Source organism: Cavia porcellus, unplaced genomic scaffold (genome assembly GCF_034190915.1).
Source record: "Cavia porcellus strain 051 isolate PalLab524CR breed Dunkin Hartley unplaced genomic scaffold, mCavPor4.1 scaffold_16, whole genome shotgun sequence".
In the NCBI taxonomy this organism is placed as follows: Eukaryota; Metazoa; Chordata; class Mammalia; order Rodentia; family Caviidae; genus Cavia; species Cavia porcellus.
Window position 1 is genome coordinate 33,830,147 of NW_026947499.1, and position 24,986 is coordinate 33,855,132.

The 24,986-nt window shown below is 42.7% G+C and overlaps 1 protein-coding gene across 7 annotated transcripts in view; it reads left to right on the forward strand.

The window, feature by feature from the left end:
- Pdpk1 (3-phosphoinositide dependent protein kinase 1) overlaps positions 1–24,986 on the forward strand; it is a 103,171-nt gene that overhangs the window by 58,383 nt on the left and 19,802 nt on the right. For 4 of the 7 annotated variants that reach the window (XM_063226334.1, XM_063226329.1, XM_063226332.1 and 1 more), the window contains exons 2-10: positions 1,952–2,218; positions 6,145–6,187; positions 6,429–6,566; positions 12,682–12,826; positions 13,447–13,544; positions 17,240–17,315; positions 22,770–22,838; positions 23,077–23,173; positions 24,673–24,846. In XM_063226334.1, the coding sequence (XP_063082404.1) occupies positions 2,009–2,218; positions 6,145–6,187; positions 6,429–6,566; positions 12,682–12,826; positions 13,447–13,544; positions 17,240–17,315; positions 22,770–22,838; positions 23,077–23,173; positions 24,673–24,846 (1,050 nt within the window). In that variant the 5' untranslated portion in view covers positions 1,952–2,008. Of the gene's footprint in view, positions 1–1,347; positions 1,440–1,951; positions 2,223–6,144; positions 6,188–6,428; positions 6,581–8,130; positions 8,176–12,045; positions 12,126–12,681; positions 12,827–13,446; positions 13,545–17,239; positions 17,316–22,769; positions 22,839–23,076; positions 23,174–24,672; positions 24,847–24,986 lie in introns of those variants that run through there. The other 3 variants (XM_063226331.1, XM_063226330.1, XM_063226335.1) reach the window with 3 other exon arrangements.

A 24,986-nucleotide genomic window follows, 5' to 3' on the forward strand; every position in this document is an offset into this window, starting at 1 on the left:
AAATAATGTTTACTCATTTTCTTAGGCTTAGTTTCTAGTATGAAGTCAAAGTGGTTTTGTGTGTGGAGATTACTTGTTAGCATTTTGACTTTACTTCAGAGTCAGCCTATTAAACTTCTGCATCTGCGGATTTCACTGATTATTTAAACACCTTGGCATATTAAAAAATGAAAACTGACATCTTGCTGATCATATTTCCTTAGATATTATCAGGTTAGTTGGTCATATTTTATTGATGCACAGTGTATCTGGTTGACTCCTTAGTGATGATGATCTTAGCAGACTCATAAGAAAGAGAACCTGTCTGGCCATGGACTCCTCTGGCGGTCAGAACTCCTGATGATTGTTCCCTAGCTGGGAGTTAATAAGGGTATGCTTCTGGAGAGCTGACCTTTCCAGGGTTGGCATCATGCATGGAACCAAGGTTCACACACTGCATTCCTGGGCTGCCCAGGTAACCACAAGTTCTCACCATCTGTTTCCTCCCTTCTCCATCTCCATGTTCTTCATGTTTGGGTCACTGGATGTTCCATCTAGATTTTTTTTTTTGTTCTTGTTATGCATTTTGCAATCTCAAGGTAAGTATCCCTGTTAGCTCTTTTTTTGGTGGCCAAGCTGTCATCCTGTACATCATTTGTTAGTTGCTGAGTACTCACATGTCTTTGTTGTATTTGAGATTTACTGCTTTTCCAGAACTCTGATTTCTTTATGGTTCTCTTTGTATATACCCTTCTGTTTATACGGACAGAAAACCCTTCTCTGTTCTTATAAATGTGCAGATAGTTGAAGAAACAGCTCTATGTTCACACTCCTTTGTTTACTCATAAAATTACTCATTCATCCATAGTCAGCCTCTTATATTATCATATGGAATGACTTTTACCACTTTATGTGTCATTGTAGACATATGGCTTTTCTGAGATCAGTCTGTTTAGTGTTTGAAAGCACATGGCTTGGTCAGTGATAGCCCTGATGAGAGATCTCTGCGCTGCCTCCATCTTTTAGAGACAGATTGAGAGACTTGGTTTTCAGATGCAGTAAGGGTTCCAAGACCCAAGTTAAGTGCCTTCTTGGCTTCTTTAGTTGGGTGGAATATTAGAGACCAGCAACTGGGTACCTTGTGTTTTCTGTCACAGTCTAATGGTAGGTTTGCCAGTATCAACAACTGAGAAGATATGTCAGGGACAGTACTGGAGAAGGGCTTTTATGTGTGTAGGCATACCTTTTATGGATTTAGCTTTAAACAGTATATGATCTTTTGTTATTGCCCATTTCATTCTTAACTGTGTATTTTTTTCTGTCTCTCTGTCTCTCTCTGTCTCTATCTCTCTCTCTTTCTTGAGACAGGATCTCACTTCTGTAGTCCAGGCCAACCTTGAACTCACTGTGTAGCCCAGGCTGGCCTCAAACTCAAGACAATCCAAGTGCTGGGATTATAGGTGTGTGCCACCATGGCCAGCTTCCCCTTATTTTCATATTTCTGTATCTCATTGACTAGTGTTCTTATAGTTGCTTTGTTAACAATTGCCAAATTGCTTTGTAAAAACATTTTAACAGCCAAATGGTTTTTTTGGTGCCAACACAGTTGTATGAGTGTGCTTACTTTAGCGTAATCTTGTCAGCATTGGGAATTTCTGAATTATATTTAATCATTGCTCTTATCTACTCAGCCCCCTCCACAACTAAAAATGTACAGTTCTTTCTTTGGTTGCCTTAGCTTAGCTTTGTGGGAGTTAATTGGAGACTCATGCAGTGCTGGGGGAGAGGTGAGGACTTGCTGAGGAAAAGGTGGGATAATAGCTGGATATGAAGAGGGAAGAGCAGCAACCCCAAAGTTATCAGTAGGTTAGATGGGCTGCCCTGCTGTAGACAGTGTCTTGAAATGGTACTTAAGCCATGTGTCCAGGACCAGTGAGCCTCTTGTCTTAACCTCTATCATCTGTGTCCACAGTATGACACCGTTCCCATCCAGTCCAGCGTGGTGTTATGTGCCTGCCCATCCCCATCAATGGTGAGGACACAGACCGAGTCTGGCACAGCTCCCAGTGTTCCCAGTGGTGGCAGCAGGCAGGGCCCCACCATGGATGGCACCACAGCCGAGTCCCGGCCAAGTGCCAACAACTTGCAGCATGCTGCCCAGCCTCTACCACAGCCTCGAAAGAAACGGCCTGAAGACTTCAAGTTTGGAAAAATTCTTGGCGAGGGTTCTTTTTCGACAGTGAGTATGTGCTGCCACTTCTTGTTACATGAGCATATTACCCCTGTCTTGGGTCTCAGAGCTGGGACACATGACTTGCAGGCAGTGTTCTTCCCAGGAGGTGGCCCCAGGTTCCTCCTGGGCCATCTCCTGTTGTGAAGGTTGGTGAGGGCTTCAGGAATAGACTCCCATAGCAGACTGTGTGACTTTGTTCATAAAACCTTTAAAAAGCATTTCTTGCTAAATATAGTGGTATACACCTATATTCCCAAGACTTGAAGGCTAAGGTGGGAGGATCATTTAGGTCCAATTAGAGGCCAACATGGGTAACATAATGAGACCCTGTCTCAGAAAAAAAAAAAAAAAAACAAAGCCTCTTGATTTTATTTTATTTTATTTTGTGGGGGGTGCTGGGGGTTGAACTTAGAGCTAAGTGTTTTACCACTGAGCTATACTCTTAGCCTTTAAAATTTTTTTTAATTTTTGAAAAATGGTTTCACTTGCTTTGTTCATGCCATCCTTCTGCCTCAGCCTCCCAAGTTGTGCCCAGCCTATGGTTATTGTTGTTATTAGTATTGTTATTATTTAACACAGTTAGTTTCTTTCTAACCTGGTATCAACAGGTTGCCTTCTGTGTTCTCTTTTCCCTGGACATGTCCTAAGACTTCTATCCTTACATTGAAAGTTAGTATTAGTGTTAATAACTCTTCAGATATGTTTTGGTAACATTTAATGATCTTTTAAAAAAGTGTTTCTGGTAGTTTTTGTTTTAATAAATCATGTAGTGTACCTGGACATTTGCTAGAGATACGGCTCCTGGATTCTTCGTTCTTAGTTTCATAGGCAGAAACATTGTCAAAGTGCTGTCAGATCAAACTCATGAAATTTACCTGTCTTGAAGTGCTTTTGCCCTGAAAGCAAAAAAATGAAGGTTGCATGTAGCAAACCTTTGCTGAGGCTACGTGGCTGTAGCTGTGCAAGGTTGTGACCTCAGAGGAGCCCCCAGCTCCAGGGGCACATTCTTAATCCAGAGGGGCCTCTCTGCAAAAGAATATATAGATCCCTTCTTATGGTGGCCCTATGTGTGATCTCTAGTTTTGGACAGGTACTTCAGAGTAGCCCTCGATGCCTCACTCTGGAAGACTTCTTAAATAGCCAGTATTTCCTGTCTCGGCTTTTTTAAGAAACCATATGTGGAATTTATTTTCTTTTTCTATTTTTTACATTTATGAAAGATTCTGAAATACAGAAAAAAAAAAAAACCCTGGGAATATAGTTTACCTATATTCCCAACATAAAATTAATGTTAACTTTTACTACCCTTATACTTTTTAGTTTTAAAGACAGGGCTCACTATGTAGTTTAGGCTGGTCTTAAACTCACTGTATAGCCCAGGCTGACCTCAAATTTGTAGCAGTCTTTCTACTTCAGCCTGCCAAGTGCTGGGGTTACAGATGAATGTGTACCACCATGCCTGCCTATTAGCAACATTTATAAATTAATTTTGTTTATAAAAGGACTGTGCCCTCATGACAAAAGCCTTCAGCCCTGAAGAGCTCCCAGTGATTCTGGTGCTCACCACCCCTTGAAGTAAGAGGAAATGGCTTGAGAATTTTGAGTGTTGTGCACAGCTACTAAGGACATCTCGTGAAAGCTCTCCCCTGTTCTCGGTTTTGCTTCTTCACATTTATCTCAGCTGGCATGAGGACATACTCATGGTACTGGCATGTTCCTCAGTCTCTGGTCTGCAAAGTAAATATCATCCTTTCTGGATGGCACTCTTGTCCTGTGCCATGTGGTACATGGAAAAGTGCTGTGATCCAGAGGTCCTTTCTTGGCTGTTAGAATCTGTAGCCTGGGTCTTGATTGAATGTTACCTTCTAAACTTTCTCACCATTCCTGAAATAGAGGCCACTTAAATTCAGATTTCCAAAGGCCAGGTGTGGTGGCACACGCCTGTAATCTCAGCACTCAGAAGGCATTGCTGCAAGTTCAAGGCCAGCCTGGACTACAAAGTGAGTTCAAGCTGAACTGCATGGTGAAACTGTATTTCAAAATGACAAAAAAAGGCTGAACGTGGTGATACATGCCTGGAATACCAGCACTTGGGAAGCTGAAGCAGGAGGATTGCTGTGAGTTTGCGGCCACCCTGGACTACATAGTGAGTTCAAGGCCAGCTGAACTGCATGGCAAGACCCTGTCTTGAAGAACAAAACAAAACAAAACAAAAACAGAATTTCAGGAGAGTGGTAAGGGATGGATATGGTTATAAGACTAAGCAGCATCTTCAGTTGGCAGGACTGGCACTGGTGTGAGAGAGTAAAAGTCCCCTACTTCCCAGGATGTCACCCCAGGTGATGTGGAGGGACATGTCATATAAGAGTGTTCGGAAGAATACTCCTTATCCCTCCCCATGGGAATCCTCATGACATGCTAAAATTAGACAACAGATAGATTGCCTTTCTGATGTCTCCTTAGGATTACACTTAACAGTAGTGTTTTCTAATAGTTCTTTTTTTCTTTCTATTCACAAAGCTAGCACACACACTCACTTGAAGGAATGTTGTGTTGCTTAGGTGTATAACTCTGAATGAGAAAGTCTTGCCCCAACCTACTCCCCTCACCCTTGCTGCTGGCAACCCTCCACACACACCATATTCCTCTGGAAAGATCTCAAAGATCTTTTCACCTAAGCACATATAACTCGACCTCATTTCTGATGATGGCAGACATCTCACAGTGCTTTTCCAAGTTTAAGTCTGAGACTCCTGCCCATAATTCTTGCAGGGCTGGGGTTATAACTCAGTGATGGAGTGCTTGCCTAACATGCTGGAAGCCCTGGATTCCATCCCTAGCATGGGGCATGGCAGGAGGTAGTGGTGGTGGTGGTGGTGGTGGTGGGGAGGGTAGAATCTCGAATTCTGTCACCAGATATGACTCACATAACCAGAGGCTAGGAAAAACTGGCCTTGTAATCGCCTGAAAGCCTTTGTGCCAGGCCCAACTATATCATAGGGACAGGTTTAATGCTATCAGGTCTTCAGGTTATCTCTCTGTAAATGTCTTAGGACATACATACAAACAGTAGTGAACCCTTCCATGGCAAAGCAACCCCTGCAAACACTAGCTAAACCTTAGTGCCATCACTCCTTCTACTTTGGTTCCTCAGGTGTGCCTAGGTTTGCTAGTGCAGAGTGAATTTTTCCATTTTGGGGATGCCATGTTGGGTGCTATGTCCCTGAAGTGGAGTCCTAGCATAGGCTCAGGTGTATTCTGAGAGGAAAGAGGGGGCCACATGGATGTGTCCTGGGAACATGGGTGGGGATGGCTCGTTGGTTTAGTCCCTGTGCCATTTATAGCCATGATTTATACTTGTATCCTGAAGTGAAATGTATGATAACAGTCATTCGAAAAGCCAGGATGGGGGATATAGCTCAACGGCACAGTGCTTTCCTGTCAAGCACGAGGCTCTGAGTGTGATTTCTGGTATCAAAAAGAAAAAAGAAAAAAAGAAAGAAAATGCCCATGTTCAGCACAACTTTTTACCATGGATATGTACTAAAAGGACATATCCTTGGAAGTTATTTTGTGAAAAAATTCCCAGTAGTTAATAGCAGCAGCATTTGACTATGTTACTCTTTGAGGCTTTTTTTCTCTCTTTCTGTGATGTTCTTGAATTTATATTTTTACTGTACATTCAGGACTACTGGCAGCTGTTCATGGGCCTTTTGGAAACAATACAGAGATTTATATGCTAATAGTTGAATACCTTAATATGAACAGTGATGTTCTACCATTTGTTAGTGCAAGAACCAAAATATTTAAATACGGTTTCAAACCTTGAGTGGGGTGGGGAAGTGTGTGGCAGTGATCAGTCAGACTATCTCTTGGTTATTACATTGTTTTTTTTTTCCCCCTTCTCTTTTTCCCTTTTCTTCCCAAACCAGGTTGTCCTGGCCCGAGAACTAGCCACCTCTCGAGAATATGCTAGTAAGTATTTGTTCCAGTGAGCTGTGTGTCTGGGGCTTGGAGATAGGGGAGCCTTCATGAACATAGCAACTTTTTGGCAGGGCTGGAGGTTTCTGTGCTGATTTTAGATCTAGGTCTTAGAGTCATGAAGCTGGTGTGGGTGAGTTTGGAAAAATTAATTTGTGCCAGTACTTTTATGAAATGTATTTTTACTGTTTTTACCTTTTCCAGTTATTGTAACTCATTTATCTCTTACCTTAAGTTAAAATTCTGGAGAAACGTCATATTATAAAAGAAAACAAAGTCCCATATGTAACCAGAGAGCGAGATGTGATGTCACGCCTGGATCACCCTTTCTTCGTTAAGCTTTACTTCACTTTTCAGGATGATGAAAAGCTGTGTATCCTTTGTGTGGTTAGTGCCATTTGAAATCACATCAGTCTTCCCTCTCATTTTGGAATCATGACACCCCACTGTTCATTCTCACAAGTAACCTCTTCCCCTGGAAGGAAAGGGTATAGTGCAAAAATTACCCTGCTACTCTTGGATTTCTGAGTGGCTGGCATTCCTCAAGGCAGCAGACAGTGCCAAAGACTGAATGAGGTCGAGGCTGACAACTGTCTTTCTCTGAAGGGGAAACTGTCCCATAATTTTTGAGATTTTTATTGATAAACACCAAACTAGTGAACTGTTGTTATTTTAAATCTGGCCACTGAATATTGATGCAAAGGCATGTCTTCATTTCTCTAACCAACATCTTTGTTAGTGTCAGGTAGTTATTGAACCCTGCACTCAAGTGAACAAGGGGCCAGGAGAGAAAGAACCATCTTGGGCATCTTCAGACTCCTACAGTGAGCTCCTCTCTGCCCTGTTTGGGCCTTGGTATAGGGTTTGGTTGGAAGGGACATCTCTCTCCCTGGACATTTGAGAAGTCCAGGGAGCAGGCCCATGGGAGCCTGAACTTTCCTCTTCACACTAGGTGCTGTACTCCTGCTGTGGGCTTCCTTAGTACCTCTTCTCTCTACAAATTTCTGTTATTTCTCTAACAGATTTGTCTTCCACTGTGTCTTTGTTTTGTCCATAGCTGTTGCTTCTCTGACCTCTGGGAGAACAGTGTTTTCTCTTGAACCATTGCTTAGAAATCCGGAGTCAGGCTTGTGGATGTATAACTTTGGGGCACCAGCTCACCTCTGAACCAGGCATTTGGGCCTTGCTCCCAGTGGCTAATCTCCCCTTCAGGGGAGCTTCTTCCTTCCTTCTCCTCCCATCATTGCCCTCAAAGCTGGTCCAAGTATCTGAGGGGTTATGTGCCTCTTCCATTTCCCACTGATTCTTCTGTGTTACAACTTTGTTCTGTTCTGTTCTCACTTTTTAAAAATTTTTTAATTTTTAATGATACTAGATATCAAACTCCACGGTACTCAGCTGCATTCCCAACCTTTTTTTTATTTGCTTATTTTTAATTTTAAGACAGTCTCACTAAATCTGCCAGATGACACTTAAACTCACAATCTTTCTGCATCATCTACCCTCATTTATAGGCATATGTCATTATGTCTGTCTTTAAAATTTTTACTTTTTGTAGTGCTAGGAATTGAACCAAAGTCCTTATACATGCTAAGTATGTGCTCTACCACTGAGCCATACCCTCAACCCCCTGTTCCCACTGTGTATGTGTGTGTGTGTGTTCCTTGGAGTTGAACCCAGGGCTTTTGTCTTGTGTTTCATTCTCTCTGTCTCTCTTTCTCTGTCTCGCTGTCTCTCTGTCTGTCTGTCTCTGTCTCTCTCTCTTATTTATTTTAAGTTTTGAAACAGGGTCTCACTAAGTCATTGAATTGCCCAGGTGGGGCTTAAATTTGCAGCCTTTTTGTCTCAGCCTCCTAAAGTGCTGAGATTAATTATAGGTAAAGGTCACCCTACCCATTCTGTTTCTACTGTTAATACTGTCTTTTGATTCTTCCTAGTGCTGACTGGATTTATCCTCCCTCTTCTCCCTTCAAGCTGTCATGGTGAGCCTGGAGTTAAAATTTTCTTTTATTCATTTAGAAGTGCTTTTCATTTCATTCCCAGGAAGATGGGAATGTGTTGGAAAGCAAGGAGAAGGCTCTGCCCTAATGGGCTTACATGATGAGGGATGTGTTAGCACAGAATATTAAGAAGTATGTCACAATCACCCAGATAGTAGGGCAAGCTAGCAAAAGTAGTTTAGGCCAGGTGCAGGCCTGTGGGGCTGAGTTTATGGACACAATTCAAGCATGTGGGTTTGATAGATGTGCCACCCCAAGATGAAGTGGTCTGGTTCTCTGAGTCATGATGTTGAGAGAGCAGAGTCTGGCAGCTCCAGGAATTAGCCCTCAGAGCCTGACATTCAGTGGTATTTGTTACTGAGCAACATGGCTGAGCATTTGCTGGGCTGGGAGGATACTGGATTGTCATTTGATATATCTGGTGGTGCTTATTGTTTGGATGAGTGAGCCATTGAATGGCTGCCCATGAAGGATGACTCTCAGATCCAGGGTTGTCACTCCTGGCCATCCAGGGGAGGAGGAAACTGATAAGATGTTGCTGGGTAGCTAAGTCAGCTTTGTTGATATGGTGGGTTGCCAGATGCTGAGCCAGATGTGACTCAGTGGTCCAGTGCCTGGGCCAGAGCAGAAGATTTGTCCCCATGCAAATTATTGACAGAACTGACAATTTCTTAGGGGCAAGGTTCAGAACAGAGAGTATGGTGGGGGTACTCTCAGGGCTTTTCCTTAGTAGTCTCCTTAAGGAGGAGCAGTGGTGTGCTCCAGGGAGTGATGACCCCATAGTCCTTTGTTGGTAGTTTTAGGTCTCATAGTGTGTTGGCATCTAGATGGGGCCGGCTATCTTCCAGTACCAATCTTTTTCCCCATCTCTTCTGGGACTGCTCATGTATCAGCCATCAGTGGTCTTTTCATGTTCTGTTTTGTGTCTGTTAACCTGGGACTGTCCTGATCCCTATTATGCCCCCTGGATCCCAATGTGACTGCCCCTCTTTGAGTCTGTGGAAGTCTCTGATTCACAGACATTTAAAGGTTCAGGCCATGGCACTCAGGATGCTGTGCTTGTTGTCTGTGCCTCTTCCCTGGGTATCTTTTATAACTACCGTGAAATGTCTGAAATAGCCAGTTTTATAAAACAAGAGATCTGTTCAGCTCATGGTTCTGAGACTGAACTCTCTACACCAAATGACATGGTGCAGGCAGTGGCCCTGTGGGCAGGTGGCAGACAGTAAAAGTGCAGAAGAAGGATCACATCTCCAACCAGAGAGCAGAGAGAGAGTGGATGGGGTGGGGCTTGCTCTTTTTATGACAACTTTCTCAAGAACAATCAAGAGCCAGGCATGGTGGTGTGTGCCTATAATCTTCTTTTCTTTTTCTTTTGAAAGGAATTACTCCAAGTAAATTTTATCAAAATTTCTGTCACAAAAGCCAGACATGGTGATATATGCCTATAATCAATAGCACTCAGGAGGCTGAGGCACTATTTTTGCCATAGTAAGGCCAGCCTGGCTACATAGTGAGTTTAAGGACAGTGTGAACTGCATAGTGAGACTCTGTCTCAAAAAAAAAAAAACAAAAAAACTACCAAGATATTCAGGAGAACAGCTTCCAGTCCAGTGACCTAAGGATGTCCCACCAAACTCTACCTATTAAAGGTTCCACAACTTCCCAATATTCCCTCACTAGGACCAAGCCTCCAGTCATATGTTCCTTGGGGGACACCAAAACCATTTCCAAACTATGGACATACACTTGACATCATCTCCAAGGGTCACAGGTAGTTGAATTAGGCCACAAAGTTTAGGTAAGAGTGCTCTTGCTGTCTGACTTTCAGGACAGACTGACCCAAGCTGTGTAGGTGGATAGCAACCCTAGGTCTTTCTTTAGTGATCATCAAATTTTATTCAGTTGCCAACATTACCACAAAAATAAAATAAAATGACAAATTCCAAAAGCCTTAAGGGTTGTGAGGGCTCACCAAGACCCACAAGAATGAGACCCAAGGACCTTGTGTGTGTGTGTGTGTGTGTGTGTGTGTGTGTGTGTGTGTGTGTGTACTGGAGATCAAACTCATGACCTTGTGCTTGCCAGGCAGGCACTTGTGCAGCTGAGCTAAATCCCAGGCCCATGACCTAAGGACTTCTGCCCCATTTGAAATCCGTGTGTGTGTGTGTGTGTGTGTGTGTGTGTGTGTGTGTGTGTGTGTATTTCTGAGACAGATCTCTTGCTGTATAATCCAGGCTGGCCTTGAACTCACTAAGTAGTCAAGGCTGGTCTCAAATTCCTGGTTCATGGCGATCCTTCTACTTCAGCCTCCCAAGTGCTGGATCACAGGCATGTGCGACCATGCCCAGGTCCATGGTGTGTATTATGTTGAGAAAGAAAAGAAAATGAAACTCTTCACTTGAGGAGATGCCTAAATAGGACACTATCCATTTAGCAATAATTTCTATTGGGAAAGAGAGGCAGAGGGCTCAGATACTGTTTCTGTTTGGGTAGCCATCTTTTTCTAGCTCTCATCAGGCTGATCTGTACCTTTTTGGCTTTGTGGTAATATATACAGTAAGGAGTTAAAAATACTGCTCTAGGTAGACTCTGATTCTGTACCACCTTTGCTTTGTGACCTTGGGTCAGATGCTTAATCTTTAGGTTGGGTGCCTCTTCTACAAACTGTAAGGATTAGGCTTGTCAGGCTCCAGAGGCTCTGTTCACAGGGCTGGTCTGTGTGAGGTAGGACAGCTGCTACTTCCTTCTTATTGCCCTTGGAGCATAGGCTATGGCCAAGGGTTGAACATTCTAATGAGTTATGAAGAAGCACACTTCAGTAATACTGGGGAAACACTATATTTAAGACCTGTTGGTCACCTCTGACCCACTGCTGAGTAGAGATGTACTATGCAGGAAGCAAGAACCATTGAGAGATCAAGTAAAGGGTTAAACCATAAAGCCAGAAAAGGCAAGAAACTGCTCCTTCTAATTGTAACCAAGTCTGAGCCTTATACCTGGGCTCCAAACAGGCAAGGTCTTGCAGCTAGCCCAGCTAGATCACAGCTAGTGACTGTGGGAGCAACCCCCCCCCCTTTTTTTTTTTTTTTTTTTTGTGAGGGAGTGGGCAGGTGAAGTGAGTGGCACCTGGCCAAGACTGTATGGTTCCCCAAAATAAAGAGGCTTTTTATTTCAGATTTCTGTCAAGCATTGTCGAAGGTGGGAGATAAAGGAGTCAGAGATACCCTGGATAGGGATAGCTTTGGATAGCTGTGGCTGTGGTCCCTTCCCTGTTGAGTTTGTTTTGCAGCCCTTGAGCCTCATTCTCCTTCCTTGGTAGAAGATGGTAGTACCTTGGCAGATAGAAGGCCAGCCAGGCATCTTGAACACAAACCACCCTTTGTGACTTCCAGAGCTGCTTCTCAGGGTGGTTCCTGGGCTGCCAGGGAGATACGAGGTACCTGAGAATTTCCAGTAACATAAAAGCACAATGAGTCAGGTGTGGTGGCGCGTACTTATATTCATAACACTTGGAAGGCTGACATAGGAGAATTGCCACAAGTTCCAGGCTAACCTGAGCTACACAGTGAGTTCAAGGCAAGCCCAAACAACATAGTGAGACCTTGTCTCAAAACAATCAAACAAACAGAGGCCCAAGTGTTTGGTGTGTTCATGGGAAATAGTTATATGAGCAGGAGCTGTTTCTGGTCAGCTCTCAGTCCCATCAGAACTAGGAGAGTACAAATGAAACATATTGCAGTGTAGGGTCCATGGGGATGCTGGATACCCCTCCTGTCTCTCCCTAGTGGACACCTCACAGATAGATCAGATAAATCAAGAAGTTAATAAAATGGCTCTTCTCTTACAAAGGGGGTCACTTTTATGCAATGGAAGGAGCAGCCACAGGCATGGATGTCAGCAGTGTATGGAAGGCAGCAAGCTCAAGCAAGGTTTGTAGTTAAAACCTTTTTCCAGATCTCTTCTCTGCGCTTGAAGCCTCACACATGTTATCTGTATCTTGGCCAGGGGCTGTAGAGCCAACAACCATTTCTGGTAGTTTCTTCCTATAGGTGACAGATGCCTCTAGGGACTGTATGTCTAGAAGTACAGTCCAGGCTGAAAGGGATGATGGTATTGTGTTATAGTGAGAAACATTGTGCTGATGCCTGGTCTTGGAGCCTGGGCTGAATCTGACTTAAAAAAAGAGTGACTGTCTTAGGCTTCAGTTTGCATTTAATAAAAAGTTCTGTTGGGCATGATGGCATATACCATTAGTCTTAGCTACTTGGGAGGCTGAGACAGGAAGGATCACAATTTTCAGACCAGGCGGGGCAACTTAGTGAGACTCTCTCAAAATTAGAAGAGCTGGAGATATATCACAGTGGTGGAATTCTCCTCAGTTTAATCCTCAGTACTGTGATTGGGAGAGTGTTTCTTACTGAGCTCTTAAAGTTAGTTTTTTTAAAAAAAGATTTTTCCATTCTTCCTTAACTGTACCATATTCAGACTTTGGCCTTAGCTATGCCAAAAATGGGGAATTACTTAAATACATCCGCAAAATTGGTTCATTTGATGAGACCTGCACTCGATTTTACACAGCTGAGATCGTGTCTGCTCTTGAGTACCTGCATGGCAAGGGCATCATTCACAGGTAACCCAAGGCTGCAGGGCGGATGTATAGGACAGTCAGTGTGAGAACAAAGGGCCTATGGCCTTTTGACCTCCAACCAAAAACCACTGCAGTCCTCTGGGGTCAGCAGTAGGGTGCTTTATGGACAGTGGGACATGGGTGTCAGGTGATGGTTGCTGTGAAAGCTGAGTAGAGGCTAAAAGTCAGAAGAACTTGTGTATCAAGAGTCCTGCCTTTACTTGCCAGGTCAGCATGAGCTGATGTCTTTCTACCAAGCCAGCAACTAATATGATCTCATCTGGCACTTTTATTTGGTCAGTAGTGCTTTTGTGTATATTTATTTCTAGTCTTATTCCCCTTGACTTTCTGATAAAGTCATATTGGGAGTATTTTTAAACTTTTTATTTTTGAGTTAAAAAGCATAGATTATATGTCAATAAAACGTTTATTAAAATTATGATAGTTATAAAATGTTATAATTTGAATCTCCTTACTGTAAGCAATTGGTATTTGTTTGGTGTGCACTTTGGATTTGTATAAAGATGGTAAGTATTCATTTCATTTTGTTTCATTGAAATATAGAGTGTAATATTGCTGCTGTTTAAGTATTTTATTTCAGCTGTAAAATTTTGCTTTTACAGGGACCTTAAACCAGAAAATATTTTGTTAAATGAAGACATGCACATCCAGATCACAGATTTTGGAACAGCAAAAGTGTTATCTCCAGAGAGTAAACAAGGTGTGTAAGTTTGATTTCTGTCAGAGCCTGGTTCTGCACTTAAGATCAAGAGCAACTGCAGCTTCAAAGAATGTGTTACATTATGTCAGCTTCATCATGAATGCAGGGACCCTGGTGCCTTTGTCTGGTTCCTACTACTGGGCTCAAGGCAATATGTGGTTTGGCCACTGGGGGCAGCTCCCATTTCTGCTGAGCATGCTGTGCTTTGTCTTCCTCCACAATACATGGTACAAGGTAATCATGGTAATTTGTGCACCAAGTGCTCAGCTGGCTCCTCCTGTGGATACTGTGTGTGGTGTCTGGGGAACATGTTCCTGGACTCTAAGGCCTTTTTAACCACCTACTCTACTGTGTCCCCATCCCCACAAGATGTGTACAACTGCCTGTATCCCAGGCACCCTGGTTTTAGGGAGGTTCTAGAAACATCACTAGAGGAGAGGGGATTGGTGCTGGTCACTTCCTTATTTGTAATTGTTGACTCTTGAGCCTTGAACCTTGTTCCCTGGAGTAGCATCTAGTCTTGAATTGCACTGTGATACCGCTATTCTTGAGAACTAGCTGAGAGTCCACCTGGGCCAGAAAAGTGGCCAGGGCCACTTAGTAGCTAGGTAATGACCTGTTGCCCTTCTAGTGCTCACTGGATGGAATCCAAACTCTTAAAAATTGTTCTAATGCATTGTGTAGAGAGATTGTACTCTTACAATGCTGTGTAGGGGAAAGAGAACTGTCTTGTGAGTTAATAAGTGACCTTGAAAAGGAAACTTGGGAGCCAGAGCACCATCTCTGTAATCCCCAGGTTCTAGGCTGGCCTGCTAGCTTGTCCTACTTAATATAAGCCCATAGTGTCCCATGGGACAGTAATGCTGGGACTCAGCTGTGATTTTTTGAGTTAGTCTCCAGAGTCACTCACCTGTGCTATGCTCTGGATGTTTTTTTCCCTCATACAGATTTTCTTTAGAGCTTGATAGTTTAGCGCAGGGCTACTCTTTTTTTTTTTTGGTACTGGGAATCAAACTCAGGACCTTGTGCTTGCCAGGCAGGTGCTATGTCACTGAGCTACCCCCGGCCCTTAGCACATCTTACCGCTCTGTAGCCACTTAAAAATACACAAAAATGAAGTATACTGGTGAACTAGTGAAATGGAATTTTTTTTTTTTTTGGACACTGGGGATTGAACTTATGATCTCGTGCTTACCAGGCAGGCATTTATGCCACTGAGCTAAATCCTTGGCCCTAAATGAACTTTTTTGGGGAGAGAAAAGAGACTTTTCTTGCTTGTCAGAGGAAAAAGGAGAATGACTCATTTTTACTTTTTTTCATCTTTTGTTTGAAGTAGTTCAGACTTTTAGAATTTATTCCTGCATTGATTGACTCCTTTTTACTTTGTGCAGAGATAGTTTACCCAAAATATCTTGAAAACTCCCAGTCTTGATGGGAACAAGGCCATTGTACTTAGCTATACAATGAATATGTTATATGCTGTCCCTCAAAAGATAGATGTCCTATAATTGCAGACCTCTGTCTCAGTGGTTCTGGGTTGTTGTGACTGCAAAGGGAAGAGATGGGCAGTGGAGCAGGGCAACTGTTGAGGGCCTGTGAAATTGATGAGGACTTCCTGGCAGAGAAGACTCGTGACTTTGCCCTTACTAAAGGATTTATAGATGTGTCTTGGTGAGAGTAATTTAGTCACTTGAAGTAAGCCTTTCATCTGCCCCAGCCTTGGCTCTCTTCATAAGAATCTTGACAAAACCCAGGGTATCTGAAATTTAGGGCTCGAAGTTTGTTTCTGGAAACTAGTGTTCTAGAAAGACTTGAAAACAGATCTTTCTGATAATGAGCCAAATGTGGAGGTTCTGCTCAGCAAGTAGAAGAGAGGCCTAGGAGATGGAAGTGGGGCAAGTAGGATGGTTAATCACTGCAGCCATCCTGTAGCACTGTCTGTGGATGGATGTCTAAAGCCTTGTCCAGCAGCCATTTCTCATCCTTCTGTTCTGTGGACTTGAGTCACTTTTACAACTGCCTGGTCTTACCACCATTCTGGCGTGGATTGGACTCCCTACCTCTACCTCAGGATAGAGAAGCTGCTTTCCAAATGGCAGGGGAGGGATGTAGTTTGCCTCGCATGTATGAGGCCTTCAGTTCCATCCTCAACACTGCAAAATTAAAGTAAGTCCTAGTGAAATGGATTTTCCTGTGTTACAAAAAAAAGGTTTGGAGCTGGGGATTTAGCTCAGCGGCATAAGTGCCTGCCTTAAAAGCACATAGTCGGGGCTGGGGATATAGCTCAGCGGTATAAGCACCTGCCTTGCAAGCAGGCAGTCGTGAGTTCGATCCCTGGTACTGATAAAAACGAAAAAGACAAAAAAAGAAAAAAAAAAAAAAAGCACATAGTCCTGAGTTTGATCCCCGGTACCAAAAAAACCCCAAAAAACAAAAATAAGGTTTGCATGCCACACATTCCCCTCCCCACACAGCTCTTTTCCATCTTGCAGTACTTGCTGTGGTTTTTATTATGGGCCTGTTCCTTATGATTTTTCCCCCCAGCAATGCTGGGGTTAGAATCCAGGACCTCATACATGTTAGGCAAGTCCTCTATTACTGACATACGTACATTCAGAGGCCAGCTTAAAAATTGTAGTCGGTATTGGGAAATGATACTCTGGAAATTACCCTGTAGTAGTCCTACTGCATGTCCCCAAGATCCTTACCAGTATCATGTATTAGTCCTTTTCTTGTTGCCTTTTGGATGAATTATTTTATTAATTCACGTCTCTTTGGCACATTACATTGTTGAATGGTCTTATATGTTATTGGCTCTTGGTTTGGTTTTCTTTTCTCATAGGTGTCTCCCCACTGTTGTTGACAGTATTTTTCTGGGTTTTGGAGGACACAAATGCACTATGAAATCTTCACAGAAACCAGTGTACTGAAGGGATCGTTTATAGAACTGAGGGACCACCTGGGCTGGGTCCCTATAGCAGAGCTGTGGGCTTCCTCTGTCTAATTGGTGGGAAGGACAGCTCACAGCCTATAGGCAGGACAGGTGGTGATGCCCTGCCAGTCCCTGGAACGGAGGAAGCTGGACCAGCTATTGTACTGTTCTTGTCTGCCATACTATAGCTGATGAATCGTCTCTGTCCTTGGGCCTTTGGGCAATCAGGAGTCTTCAGTGATTTGTGGGTCTAGAGGGTCTGCATGCCAGCACTGTAGCCTACTATTAAGTGTCACATAGGCTGAGCCTTGGGGGCTGGAAGCTGAATATTCCTATGATTGTGGTCTCAAACATGTAAGCTATTGGTGACTGAAAAGAGGGATCCCTGGCCTCAGCTGTTTGTTGTGGTTGCTGTGTGTTCCATGTGTTTAGGCGCCACAGGTCCAGCAGTGAGTAAAACACAGACAGGCCTGTCCTCATGCTGCCTTGGTCTGGTGACTGCATGATGAGAGAGTGTGATAGGCACTTTCTCACCAGGCATCAGGTAGGAGGGACCAGAGAAGAGGGTGCAATGTCAGGGTCCAGCAGGTGCCCTTAGGTGGGACCTGGGCTAGCTGGCTGCTCCAGATAACACCACTGCCAACCGACTCTTGTCAGCTATGTTAGACCTTGACACCTGAGGAATGCTCCAACAGGGCAACTGCAATGGAGGGCAAGAAATTGTGTCTCCAAGAGTGACCTTTTCTCTTTCTCCTCTTCTCAGCCAGGGCCAACTCATTTGTGGGAACAGCACAGTATGTTTCTCCAGAGCTGCTCACAGAGAAGTCAGCCTGTAAGAGGTAACCTGTTTTTATCCCACGACACTTTTTCTGGAGTAGCTGCTTGGTTTCTTCATGAGAAAGTAATACTTGAGAAAAGAAATTTGGTGACTTTTAAATATCCACACATACTTTACTTTTAATTTTTATTGGTACATGCTTATAATATATAATAATTATATTCTTCAGGAAGAGTTGATACTTGTATGTAACACATTTTAATTCTTTTCCCACCTCCTACTTCCCCAATGCTTGCAAAAGATCTTATTTCCCTATTTTATATAGTCTTATATTTTGCTCTTATTTGTGCTTGGGGTTTCTCACGTAAGGAAAATCATGTGACACTTAGCTTTTGTGTCTAATTTTTTCACTTAGCATTATGGTCTCAACATGTACCTGTTTTTCTACAAAGTATGACTCAAGTTTATCCTTTATGAGAGAGTACTACTTCATTGCATATAAAGGCCACATTTTCTTTATCCATTTATTTGGTGATTGGACATCCAGGCTAAATTGTACTGTTATAAACATAGTATGCATAAAATCACTCTAAGATGATGTCTTTAACTCTTTTGGAATGATACCTAGAAAGGGAGTAGCTGGATTAAGTGCTTTCTAATATGATAACGATACCATTTGTTGATTCTTGGTGCTATTTCTTGTGCATTTGGGGTTAGAAGCTCAGAAAGTTAAGTTTTTTTGAGGAATTGCTATACTGATGTCCATAGTGGTTGTGTTAGCTTAAATTCCCACCAGCAGTACAGAAGGGATCCTTTTTCCCTATAGCCTCACCAGCATTTGTTATTATTGGATTTCTTGGTGATAGCCGTTCTTTCTGGAATAAGTTGGAATCTCAGTGTTGTTTAATTTGCATTTCTCTAAAGGCTAGAGAGATGCTGAACATTTTTCATGTATTTATTGGCTGTTTGTACTTCTTATGAGAAGTATTTATTCATTTCAGTTGCCCAGTGTTAGACTGAGTCTTTATTTTAGGAGGAGTCTTCTTTTTCTTTTGAGACAAGATTTTGCTATATGGTCCAGGCTGGCCTTAAACTCAGTATGTAGCCTAGCCTGGCCTTGAATTTAAGTTTATCCTCCTACTTCAGCCTTCCAAGTATCTGGATTACAAGTGTGCGCTACCACACCCAACCTAATTTTTTTTTTTAGTTCTTTGTGTATTTGAGAGTGTGCTCTAAGGAATGGCTGCCAATTTCTTTCTGTTCTGTAGGTTGTCTGCTTTGCTGTGCACACGCTTTCTAATTTGATATGATACCATTTGTTGACTCTTGGTGTTATTTCTTGTACATTCTGCTCAGAAAGTCCTTGTCTATACCTGTGTCTTCAAGTCTTAACTATTTTATTTTCTTGCAGATTAAATATTGCTGTTTTAATATTTACATTATTGATCCATTTTGATTTTAGTTTAGTGATGGTCAGAGATATGGATCTAGATTCAGTCTACTGTCTGGCTAGCCAGTTTGCCCAGCACCATTTCATAAAGAAGCTATCTTCTTTTCTCAGCACGTATTTTTTACCTCTTTGTCAAAGATCAGATGGTTGAATGTGCCTAGAGTTGTAAATATCCAAACATATTTTGTGTGTGATGTTGGGAACTGAATTCACTGAGCCTCCTTACTCCCAGCTCTTTTTATTTTTTGAGCATATGTCTCAAGTTTGAGTTGCTCAGACTGGCTTTGAACTTGTGATCCCTTTCCCTCAACCTCCTGAGTAGCTGAAATTACAGGTGTGTGCCATGGTGACTGTTTTTGCTTTTTAATCTGTAATTTTCCTTTACAGCCCAATTATGTTACTTTATTGTAGTATTTTACACTTGGAGTTTGCTGTTGCTTTTTGATTAGAGATTTGACTCTTTTTCTTAAGGAAATCTGTTCAGTGGAAGAAGTGTGAGTGTTATGCTGAAGAGCTAACTGTTCAGTGACATAACCTCTGCAGGAGTGGGCAAAGGCCTTGGAGGAAAGAGAAAAGGAAGTTTCCATTAGAGGGCAGCCAGTCCTGGGACAGCCCTTCCTGTGCTAACGATGGCAAGGGTATTGGGGAGATTCAACTGGGCCTTGGTGGTAGACTCAGTCCTGAATAATAGAAGCGCAGTGTGACATGAGGGTCATAGGTTCTGAACTGGTCTAGGAGTGTGTTGTGTGTGTGAGATCATAGGTTTCAGAGTTGAAAAAGATCAGTCCATAGGTCAGCTGGGTAGCAGAAGACAGAAAGCCAGGGACCTGATGGCCCGCATCAGGGAGTAGTTGAAGATGCTGTTTTTGGATATTGAGAGGTGCATTAGAATCTGTGTTCTAGGTTTGGGAAACATTTCTAGGTAACAAAGTCTCTAGAATAGATGCATCTTTCTGTCCTAGGCTGTGAAACTCTGCTAAGTGCTTAGTTACTTTATTTTATTTATTTATTTATTTTTGCGCCTGGAATTGAACTCATGATCTTGTATTTCCAGGCGGGACTTATGCCACTGAGCTAAACTCCCATACTCATAAGTGCTTGGTTTACTCTGCTACTTGGCCTTGTGATGGCCTCTTTGAAGACTGTCCTGTTCTGGTTGGCTACCCTGGGGAGAATGAGTGAGTGATTTTAGTTAGCCAGCTTACCATCACTCCCTCCTTCCATTCCTCTCTCCCTCTCTTCCTTTCCCTCTCCCTCCCTCTTTTCTTTCTGTTTTTTCAGACAGGTCTCTCTATATAGTCCAGCCTGGTTTTGAAAACTCCAAGTAGGGGCTGAACCATAGGCACAAACTTGATAGCAGAGTGGAAGGGATGCTCTGAAAATTTAATCTTGGGCATCTCAGTGGTTATCAGCCCTACCCAACCTCATGCATTCGTTAGATTTTGACCTTTTTTTTTCTGAGTAATATTCCATTGTATAGATTTTGACTTTTTCCTGTGAATCAGAACTGTTGTATGTCAAAGCTGAGTGCAGTGGCACATGCCTGTAATCCCAGCACTTGGGAGGCTGAGGCATGAGGATTGTTGAGAGTCCAGACCAGCTTGAGCTACAAAGTGAGCTGAAAATCAGCCTGAACTGCATAGCGAGATCTTGTCTCAAAACAAACAAACAAAAAAACCAAAATAGACAGAAAGAAAAGAAAAATAACTGTTGCATGTCAGAGTTGCCAGGAGATGCAGTTCTGCCTCTGAGGCCACTTAGCCATGTCTGAAGACAGTTTGGGTTTTTGCATTTGGGTTGGGGGTGCTCTTGGCTCACCGTGGGCAGAAGCCATGGATGCTGCTCAGCATCCTGTGAGGCATAGGAGGGTGCGCCTGTCAATGTCTGCAGTGTTAGGTAGTGGGTAAAGTCTCCTGGCTTTCCAGATATATCACTTAATCCAAGAGCCAGCTCTCTTTGCTGTTGGTACTTCCCCAGATGCTGAGCTCTTCTGCACTAAGGAAAAGATCTCTAGGTTATAAGGTATAAGGAGTTAGGCACACAAGTTATCTTCTGTGTATAGAAGAGACATACATACATGTTCTTTGTGAATGATTAATGTTCTGTAGGAGGATATGCAAGCAACAAGTAAAAGTAGTCGGGTTTGGAGGGATGCATCAGTGTATTGTTTCTGCTTTTAAAACTTAATTTTGTGATAGTCATTAAAAATAATTAAAAATTTTTCTGATTTTTTTTTTGGGGGGGGGTGTTAGTAATACAGGGATTGAACCTACCCAAGGTCTTCATATTGGGAAAGATAGGATTGCTCTAAATTCCTCCACGTGAGTTTCAGCAAGTGGCCTGACTTGGTTTAACTGAGCATTTATAAAATCCTTAGTATACTCTGCTTTCCAGAACAATTATAGGACTTCCCTGTTTATTATCGTTTTATTGACAAAACATTTAAAATCCTAAATTCGTGGTTATGATGAAACTGAGATACTTCATAGTGATAGAAGCTAACCCAGATCCTTTTGTTTTGTTTTGTTTTGTGAGACAGCATTTCACTATGCAGTTCAGGTTGGCCTTAAACTTACTTTGTAGCCCAAGCTGGCCCCAAACTTGCTGCAGTCCTTCTGCCTCAGCCTCCCGAATGCTGGGACTTACAGGCATGTGACACCAGAGCCCTTACTTTATGTATTTATTTATATTTTGGAGACAAGATTCTTTCTGTGTAGCTAAGGCTGGCTTTGAACTCACTATACTATGCTGACCTCAACTTGCAATGCTCCTGAGTGAACCTCTCAAGTGCTGAAATACAGGTGTGCATCACCATGCTTGTCTCTCAGAGTGTCCTTACTGCTTGAATTCTTACATTGTGGAGGGAACTCTGTGAAGTGGCATGTGCAGCTTCACTGTGCCCTTCCCTTTCTACTGCTTCTGTACCAAGGTGGTGGTGATAGTGTGTGCTTTGCAGCCTTGTTTTTTCTGCCGTGCTTCTTACTTTAACTAAACATACATAAAGCCAAGTGTAAGAACTATTTACTGAGTTGCATGTAAATTCATTTGTTTATATGCCCTTCATTGTGTTGTGACTCAGGTTTCTAACCTGTTGTATTTTTAAACCTATCTCAAGTAACTCACCTGTGTACCAGCCAAGGTAGAGTCTTGTGGATGCCAGGGCCAAGATAGAGTCTTCTCTCAAGTCTTGGCACTGCAGCTGGTCTCTTTTTCTTGAGCAGTGGCTTTCACCCAGTTTACAGCATCATTTTCCAGAGCATCATGTTACTGTCTGCAGCCTGTGAGCTCAGTGTTTAGGGGAGTGGAAAGCAGGACTCAGAGGGAACAAGGCCGATAAAGTCATCTCAGCATGCTGCAGGTGTGCAGGAGAGCTGAATGTGTGGGAGAGTGTCTAGCCCTTAGGTGAGAGGGTGGCAACCTCAGAGTCATGCCAGCTGGGGACTCAGAACATCTAGCTACATTCTAGAAATGACTTAGAGGCATTTAGAGCTGAACTATTTTCTTTTTTAAATGGATAATCCAAATGTTTATAAAGAACAGGCGATATTTTTCATAGCTGAGTCTGCGAGGTGAAGGGCAGAGCCTATATCAATGTGCACATTTTATGGATAGTCAGTGATCCTTTGCCCTGAGGCATGTTTGCATACACACCTGTCCTGGGGTGAGCACAAAAAAGGATCAGAAAAGAGTCTGGGTTAATTTTAACTGTACCTCCACCAGGAGATGGGGCCAGCTCTCCCAGTGCTGTTCCTTGATGGCCAGTGAACTCTGTATTTCCTTTAGGATGGGACTATGATGCATGTGTAGAATTTGTTAGCCCCTAGTGCAATAGGGCCACCTAAAGCCTGGCTGGTAGTGCCTACCGAGTGCAGGCGCCTCTGAATCCAAATTTCAGTGGAGGTTTCACAAAAGGGCAGGTTCAAATTTCATACCTGTCTGATTCTAAGGGACAGAAATACATTAGAAACTGAAACTGGGAGAGTATGGAGTAAAAAATGAACTGTGTTTGTCATTTGAATTGTACCAATGCCATTTTTCTTTCTTTTTTTTCCCCCTACCTTAAAGTTCAGACCTTTGGGCTCTTGGATGTATAATATACCAGCTTGTGGCAGGACTCCCACCATTCCGAGCTGGGTAAGAAGACTTTGGGTTTTCCTCCTTCTCTGAAGCACACCTCCTTCTGGCAGAGTGGGAGAGCGGTTCCAGGGACTGGTGAGCTAAGGAGGAACTTACTCTGTAGCTCTCAAGTACATAGGATGTGATGACTTGTGGGTGGCAGGGCAATGCTGCGTTATCCCAGGAAGGTTGTACCTGGTACTGGAGGTTTGCAAGATCCTCGCTGAAAGACTGCTTTTTTTTTTTAAATTCATAGAAATGAATATCTTATATTTCAGAAGATCATTAAGTTGGAATATGACTTCCCAGAAAAATTCTTTCCTAAGGCAAGAGACCTCGTGGAAAAACTCTTGGTAAGCTTTTTGAATTGTCTCTGATGAGGGAACCCTGGCCACATATTGAATTCTCTGACTCTGTACTTGAAGGATCTTCCTGGAGGCTGCTATGTTGAAGGACAGGTATGTTCAGAGTTGACAGAGATTATAGATAGAGCCATGTCTTCTTGCATCTCACCTCATTATAATTCCTTTCACTTTTAAAGTACCTTTAATAAGACAAGAAATTACTCTTTCATTTTACATGTGCTCATCAACATTGCATAGCCCTTTCAGTTAATGTTGCTGGAGCAGCTAGGTTTATTACAGTGACAGATGGCTTAAATGCTACACAGTGATATCTGTTGATGTCAACTGTATAGTAAGCTACAGGAAAACTTTAAAGATCAACAATCCGGGGCTGGTGATTTAGCTCAGCGGCATAAGCACCTGCCTTGCAAGCAGGCAGTCATGAGTTCGATCCCTGGTACTGATAAAAATGAAAAAGACAAAAAAAAAAAATCAACAATCACATAATGAAACTAAAGCAGACGCACCTGGAAAAGGTATATCAATTTACATTCCAGAAACCGAAGTGTTCTGTCCCTGGTTACTTTGGACACTGTCTGCCCTTTTACCTCTGTTCTTGAGAGCAGAGTCAGTTCAAGCTCCAGGATCAGCTTCTTCCCACTCATTTCTTACTCCTTAGCACCCTTTGGTGAGAGTTGAGCTTGCTTCCTTGTGTGTCTGGTGAGCATAGGCCTTCCTGTCTCTTTTTTCTTTCTATGTCCAGCAAGAAATAGTGCTACAGCCCTTTGAAAGACAGGGGGGTATTTAGCATCATGTCTGAAAGAGCTTGCTGTCCAGGCTTTTTGGTTTTTTTTTTTTTTTTTTGCTATTAGAGCTGATCAGTTTGGTTTTTTTATTTTCTGTTTTTTGGGGTTTTTTTTTTTTTTTTTTTTCCTAGTTTTAGAACATTCCTACCTTCCCTCCCTCCTTTCTTTCTTTGTAGTACTAGGAATTGAACCCAGCGCGTTGTGCATGCTAGGCAAGCACTCTACTGCTGAGCTTTATCCCTAACTCTTTTTGATTATTTTGATAGTTTCTTGCCAAATTATCCATGCTGGCTTGGAACTCATTATCCTCTTGCCTCACCCTTCTAAGTAACTGTTAATACAGGCATGTGCTACTGTGCTTAGCTTGTTGTAGGATTTTTAACTGCATATTTTATATATTGTTTGTTTGTTGAGATAGGATCTTGCTGTGTAGTTCAGGCTTGATCTCACCATGTACTTTTTTTATAATTACATATTTTAAAAGAATATTTATTGCCTGCTATATTTTGAAGAAGTTGATGTCAAATCTATTTTCATCTTTGAGAGACAGAGAGCAGAGCCTCAGGGTAAGACAAGAACTCAGCAGCCTGGGATGGACCTCCAGGAAGCACTAAGAATCTAAAAGGATTTTGCTCCGAAACATCCTTTTTGTTAGAATTACGCTTTAACTCTGACAGTAACTTGTTTTGATTACCACTTAAGGTTTTGGATTCCACAAAGCGGTTAGGCTGTGAAGAGATGGAAGGGTACGAACCTCTCAAGGCTCATTCATTCTTTGAATCTATCACATGGGAGAATCTGCACCAGCAGACACCCCCGAAGCTCACAGCTTACTTGCCAGCCATGTCAGAGGACGACGAGGACTGCTATGGCAATGTAAGCCAGTATCAATGGGCAAGTCTGGGCAGAGAGGTCTGCTTGTCATGCTATAGGGCACAGCTCCTTTGTGTACAAGGGGTCCATGCCCTTGTGCCATGGAACATGGATTTGTGTGATTAGTGTGAGCCAGCATTGCA